General features: G+C 42.1%; 1 protein-coding gene across 2 annotated transcripts; it reads right to left on the bottom strand.

Moving 5' to 3' along the window:
• Nucleotides 1-819: 819 nt before the first annotated feature.
• On the bottom strand, nucleotides 820-4,553 carry LOC123959981 (selenoprotein P). Of its 2 annotated transcripts, none has more exons than XM_046034390.1 (5): nucleotides 4,422-4,553; nucleotides 3,491-3,721; nucleotides 2,961-3,173; nucleotides 2,736-2,853; nucleotides 820-2,580 (listed from the first exon to the last, which is right to left on the bottom strand). In XM_046034390.1, the coding sequence occupies exons 2-5, from the start codon at nucleotides 3,691-3,693 to the stop codon at nucleotides 1,921-1,923; spliced, it is 1,194 nt and encodes a 397-aa protein (XP_045890346.1). In that variant the 5' UTR covers nucleotides 3,694-3,721; nucleotides 4,422-4,553; the 3' UTR covers nucleotides 820-1,920. The 2 variants fall into 2 exon arrangements, with proteins under 2 accessions (XP_045890346.1, XP_045890347.1); XM_046034391.1 differs by having other exon boundaries at nucleotides 3,491-3,724; nucleotides 4,422-4,479.
• Between the last annotated feature and the right edge of the window lie 2,431 nt (nucleotides 4,554-6,984).

Below are 6,984 nucleotides of genomic sequence, written 5' to 3'. Positions count from 1 at the left end.
AGTATTTTGCTCAAGGATACTTTGACATGCACACTTGGGAAGCCTGGGATCAAAAGCACATACCTTCTGAAAAGTGACTCACTTTCATCCCCTAAAGACTACTCCTGCAAAATATTTCAAGCCGGAACTGGACATCTGACGTATGTACATGTTGCTCATGTGCATGCAAAAGCAGAGTAGTTTGAACCACTGGAATTGAAATTGCATGCGTTTGTACACATGTGACAGAGAAAAGTAGAGAGAGACAGCTAATGTGCATTATCCAGTTCTTCAGAGTCACCTTAGGTTATTTGGGTGGAGTAGAATGTGGTAAGCCTACCAGGTCAGTAAGGAGGACATGCTCCATCAGTAAACTCACCACTTAGCCTTTGAGAGTGTGGTGGTGGTTTATAGTGCAGACCTTCATTGCCATCTGCTGACAATTATTGGACAAAACAGTTTAATAGCACCCTTGACATAAACATTCTCCAAAATATTTTGGAAGAACTGTTACAAAATTTACTGGACATAAAACTAAAGATCTGTGTATTATTTGACTTTAATGACGTGCTACAGAAGATTGTAAATGTACAAGTATTGTGAGTACTATGACCCCTCTGCTTTGTTGAAGTCACATGCGTTCAAGTCCTCAGGCACGTGCAGGATAGTTGTTAAATGCTGCCAAGAGTTACTCCCCCAAGACATACAATCCATGGCAGACCCCATAATTTTTCTTACACAGCAAATTTGTACTAGTTAGCTAGTATGCTTAAATATATCCATTTACTGCCAGCTTCTTTGTTTTAACTTTGAGGAGAACACACACACAAACCAAAAGAGTAACTCTCCCATCTTTATTCAACTCTCCATGTTTGACAACCTTAACACAATACAATTCTCTGTGCAATCATCAGATTTTCAGGGTGACTGTCATCTTCCCGCAGAAATCATCATTAAGTACAGAGTGTAGTCCAACAGTCATTCATTGCTTCACTCTCGTTTTCCCTCTTCCTTTCTAAACAATTAGAACCTTGTATTATTTTCTACAGCCTTGTATAGATGTGAGCAATTTGCAGCCTACATAGCAGATTTAGAAAATGCCAAGTACTCAACATTGAAAATATGCATGTTTGTGAAAAAAGACACACCAACGGGTACAAAACAAAAAGACAGCCATTCATACTGTTACATGTGCTCAAGAACAACACAGCATACAGACAAACACTGGTATAAATGATTTAAGGCTTGCTATTAAATGTTTTCCCTAGTAATGAGCCAGTGCTTTCAGATTTGCCCTTCAGACATTTCTGGTAAATACCTAATTCACACAATCTGTAATCAATGTACTGTAATAGTATCTTCTCTCATATTCTTATTTAATCATTTGTGGATTTTTTTAGTATTTGCAGATTATATATGATTTTTCTATTCCCTCAAATATGTTTTGATACTGAACATTAAAATGTTTTAGGCGTTTATCATGTTCCTAAACTACCCTCTCCTCCCTCTCCTGCCTGACTTCATACAGACGCCACTAGAGCATAGTTTTTGCGCCTGGTTTCATAAAGGTTGGTGAGAGCAAAATGGAAGAGGCAATTTATGAACATGACAAGCACATGCACTCCTGAGAAAGGATGAGAGCAACCCACTGACAGAGAGACTGAGACCGGTAAAACAGGACATGGACAAAAAGCTGCCAATATACACTTTGGATGGTGTTTTGATCTGCCTTATTTTTTGTCTTTAAGTGTGATGTTGGACTCCACCTGTTCACCCATCCCACATCTATGCTGTCAGGGATTACCATGCCCTCTCCCAGGGTAATACTTGTTGGTAAAAAGAGTGCTTGGCCCTGGTGTTTGTGGCTGGTATTAATATGAGGCTGATATCAGAGCCAGCTTACAGCTGCTCTCATGCTCAGCTACCAGCTGTGGGTCAGACTCATTGGGCTGGCTGAGGCTGCTGTCAGTCAGCAGGAGGCGAGCGTCACTGTCAGGTCTCCCTGACATTATTGGCTGCATCGCCTATCAGTCCGTGTCACTGTCAGGAGGCGGGCAACGCCTCGTCACAGTGTCAGAGACCAATGGGCTGCTCACTCACTGCATCGCCAAACAGCCTGCGTCAGTGTCAGCATCAGCTGGCCTTAGGAGAGGCTTCATTGTCAGAGACAGCTGTCCACTGTCAGCTGTGCTTTGACTTTCACCTGGCCTTCTCTGCCACTCATGGCCTCACAGGGGCTCTATGAGCCTCCTGTATCATGTGGTGAATGTGCACTGCTTGCTGCATCTGGCCTGAATCTAAATGATGTTGCCTTTGAGGCACTCCACTATCTTGCTCATGCTGTTGTCTAACACCTTGGCCAATATCATCATGATTTCCATGGTGACGACCATGGTTGTGATCACTGCCATGGCCAACGCCACGGGGCTGAAAACCATGGTTTTCCCCATGGTGGCCATGACCATGGGAATGTCCATGATGGTGACCATGCCCATGTCCATGATGGTGACCATGTCTGGTGTCTTCCACTACAGCTGGGGTGCCGTCTACGTCAGGCTGTGCATCTGCTTTCTCTTTGCACTCCTCTGGTGTTTCAGTGCTCTGTGGAAAAATTAAGAGAGGAGAAAAGGAAAGAAAGCCAAAAGGGATTTCAATGTATGTGGGATCTTTGATTAAATGGGTTACCAACATGTTGTTTGAGGACTACTGTTTTTTTACAATTGATATGTATTCTTGCAGTTACGTGTGCTCTGTACCTCATGTGTGCAGTCACCACATATGCGCTTGCAGTAGGTATCTTTGATCGCACCCTCAATATGGCCTTGTCCGATGAGGGAGTATGGAAGTGAAATGTGGTGTGTGAGACGGCCACACCTGATGGCAAAAGGATAGAAAAGCATGGTGAGGAGACAAAAAAATAACAATATTTGCTTAATTTCCCTTGTAAAATGTGAATGAACTATTCACTACAGGTAACAAACCTGTCATAAATGAGAAAGTCATCTGTCATGCCACTCAGTGTCTGCCAGACATCAGGCTGTTGTTTGTCCTGTTTGTAGAGTGTGATGTTCCCTGATAGTCTCTGTGCCAGCATTGGGTGCAGGCGCTGTGCTTGCTCCTCCTGTTGGTTAACGACCATGTAGACCACATCCTTAAGACCCTGACTCTCCAGCATCTGGCGCAGGCCATCCATTCTGCTCAGGTGAGGGAAATCAGAGACCATGAGTTTGAAAATCAGTTGTCAAGTAACAAAGTTGTTAATCAAGCATTTCTGGATAGTCTAGTATGAAGAGGGTGCACTCCTTCAACACTGAACGTCTTAATAGTTGCATAAGACAGATCAGTCTGAGCCTGCTATACCTTGCTACCAACTTGGCAAGCCTAGCAGAATAGCCCATACAATTTATCTGACACTGTTAAATATGTAATACCATTTCTGTAACACTTCCTGTCTACCCAAGCAGCATGAATGTCAAGAGGTCAAGGTGGCTAAAATGTGATGGGCACATACTTGGAAGCCTGCACCAAGCAGGACAATCAGCTGGCCTGGAAAAGGGCCACCACCGTCACCTGGCCCATGGCTCCCTTCATTGGCTCCACCTCCCCTATCTTCCAGACTGGCGGCAGCTCACAGCGAGGCCCACCCCCATCACTCTCTGCTCCGCCCCCATGGAACAGGCAGAGAGTGACGAGTAGGCTGAGGCACGCCCACATCCCTGCTGTGCCTCCTCAGTGCCCCAATCTGCTGAGCATAGAGAGTAAGAGGATAGTGGTGGGTGGGGGGAGAATATGGGGAAGGGAGCAGTGAGAGGTGAAAGAAAATAATAGGGAGGGGAGAACACCAGAGACTGGTTAAACTCTGCAGACAAAAGTGATAAGACTGTACAAAAGGTCAGAGAAGGGTTAGCACCATTTTTACATTCTCCAAATAGTCCAAGATACCCTCCCAAACTGTTACCTCTTTTCAATTAAGTGCTTGCTGGACTGGATATAGCTATAGAAGGGAAACTAGTGCAACTAGTAGATTGAACAAAGCAGTTTATTTGAAGTTGTCAAATCTGTGCTCATGTTGTTTCTATACAAATGTATGCTCATGGATACACACCATAAATACAAAGAAACAGCATAGAATCAAACAGAAAGCATGCTTGGATTTTCAAAAAGTCAAAGAAAATGTAAAATGTAAAACAAAAAAGTAAAAAGTGGTTCAGTGGCTAGTTGAAGCAGGATGCATGATAAACTGCACATACAATTTAACATTTGCATTTAAAAAGGTTCAGATGTTCTGTATTGCGAAATACCCTTAGGTCCTATCGCTAAGCACTGATCCATTTTTTTATCGTAGCTGTAAAGGGAAACACTGATAAATACATTTTGCTTTCTGGGTACCGTATGTTAAATAACTGCATGTTAAGTAAAATGTAATGTATTCTGTCACCTACCCTTTGTTTAATGTGTCCTTCTTTCTGCTCAGCTCTGCGTCGCTGCAACTCCTTGAACAAAAACAGCTCTCTTCCTCCACTGCTCCCCCCCTTTTATACTCTGCATGTTGTTTTTCTATCTGGAGGGAGGGCAAAGTTCAGTCCCAGCTGTATGCTGATGCCTACACTTTTCTAAAGTTAAAAAGTCACAGTGCATGAAATCCGTTGGCAGGATGAGTAGGACACATTTTTTTATGGAAATGTTTTGTAGGAACTGGCAGTTTGACAAATTCTTTGAGGAGAACAGTGTGACGAGAAAAAGTTGCCTCTTTATTACTGCTGCTTAAGACATCTCAGCCCTGGAGATTATTTGCCTTGTAAATCAAATGGAATAATTTTTACGTTGTGTAAAGTACATTACAGAGGTGTATTATGAGTACAACAGAACATGGAAGAACATTGAGCAATTCTGTTTTTCACTTAAGGCGCAGAGAGGGGAAGTGAAAAAAGGACAGAGGGTGGGACTTCAGTCAGTGTGCTCTGCTCAGCATGTTTCTGCAAGGCCTACACAAACACAGCTACACAGGCCTCATTCAACATGCACAAGTGGCAGAACTTAGGCATTCCTGAGAAAGTATCCAACAGTAAAAGTAGGAAAATATTAACGGTATTGTTTAGCACTGAACAAGGGAGATCATAAGTGAGTAAGATTATATTCATATAGTTCATTGCTGGCCAAAGAATGTAGACTACAATTGGCAAGAAAAACTGAATATAGCCTCACCCAAGCAACAGGGGAAAATGAAATGATGAACTTCACAATGTAGAGATTTAGGAGGGATGAAGAACCAAAAAAGACAGCAGTTTAAAAAAAATGAGATTAATTTCAGGGGCTTTACCAAATTATTATGGAGAGACATTTGAATTTGTGTTACCCAGACATAGGTGAAATTAATCAGTTTAAGAAGATAAGAAAGCTTTAAACAGCCTAATCAGTCAGGTGTGGTTGAATGCAGATAAAGGCCATGCAGAGCACTGTAATGGCATTACCAAGGTCGAAGGTCACTTCTAACTAGCCCAGCAAATGTCAATGACATTGTGGTTTAACAAAGCATTGAAATACATAGTGAATATAAGCTATTATTATCTGAAACTATGGTAAGCAGTACAGGGTATGGACGCAATAAAAGTAACACCTGATAATCTAATACAATATATTCGCAGCTTCTTGTCATAACTGTGTGAACAGAGGTATTTGCTGTTCTCCGTAGAGATTTTTAGGCAGTGTTTTGCATTGTCATTGAGCTAGGTTTGCCAGTGTCGAAAGGTGTTTCTGCGCTCCACCCCCTGTTTATGTCCAAGGGTCACCATTTTAAGTTCTCACAATTAAAGTTTGTTACATAATACAGTTGACTTTTCGCTGCTTGTCTTGATTTTAGGAGTTCTGTTAGGAACACCTGAGTCACACACTGTAGCAGATTTAGTTGACTTGGAGGTATGCACCTACATGAGCAGCATTACATACCAACATGGAGGGAGCACTGTAAATAATACATATGGGTAGAACAGAACCTGATCAGTGCAGTGAGACATTACTGGCTTGTTCTTTGACCCAGTATTACTCATTTACAGTCTGGCCTATGGATAGTCTCTTTATCAGGGCACACTGACATGCATATAAGAAAGATTTGATTTGATTTTACAATATTCATCCACACTAAATAACTAACATTAAAGGTGATGCATGTAGCACACTATCTTTAAAAAACCTTTTTCAACATAAACCTTTGTCATGCACCATACTACATACATATTTGCCTCACACTTGATCTGCTGTTATATAACATCCCACACCTGTATGATGCACCCTTTCACAGTGTTCATTCATGCTTTCCCATTCATTCATTTCTGCACTTGTGATTTGCAACATTTGTAACATAGTTACATAGGTAAATAGATGAGTCATTCTGCAAAATTTTATTTCACTAATTTTTATTTTAGAACATTGTAACTATTGCCCTACACTGATATTCATTCCTTTGCACTTTGCACCCCACTTCATTCTATATGTTCATGTTTTTCAACTTACACTTTATTTTACTATGGTTATACATTCCAGTAAGCGGCACGGTGGTGCAGTGGTTAGCACTGTTGCCTCACAGCAAGAAGGTGGGTTCAAACCCTGGTTTCCCCGGCCTTTCTGTGTGGAGTTTGCATGTTCTCCCCGTGTCTGTGTGGGTTCTCTCCGGGTGCTCCGGCTTCCTCCCACCATCCAAAGACATGCGGACTAGGTTGATTGGTAACCCTAAATTGTCCTTAGGTGTGAGTGTGAGCGTGAGTGGTTGTTTGTCTATGTGTGGCCCTGCGATGGACTGGCGAACTGTCTAGGGTGTACCCTGCCTTTCGCCCGATGTCAGCTGGGATTGGCTCCAGCCCCCCTGTGACCCTGTACGCAGGATAAGCGGTTGACAATGGATGGATGGATATACATTCCAGTATACACATTCTCTGTATATATTTATTTTACTATTCATACTATGACAAAAATGTCTTTTGGAATGAAAAAAGTTCTATCTTATTTTAT

The sequence above is a fragment of the Micropterus dolomieu genome, linkage group LG21 (genome assembly GCF_021292245.1).
Source record: "Micropterus dolomieu isolate WLL.071019.BEF.003 ecotype Adirondacks linkage group LG21, ASM2129224v1, whole genome shotgun sequence".
NCBI classification, from domain to species: Eukaryota; Metazoa; Chordata; class Actinopteri; order Centrarchiformes; family Centrarchidae; genus Micropterus; species Micropterus dolomieu.
The sequence above is the reverse complement of the archived record's forward strand: the minus strand, read 5'-3'. Positions and strand labels throughout refer to the sequence as shown.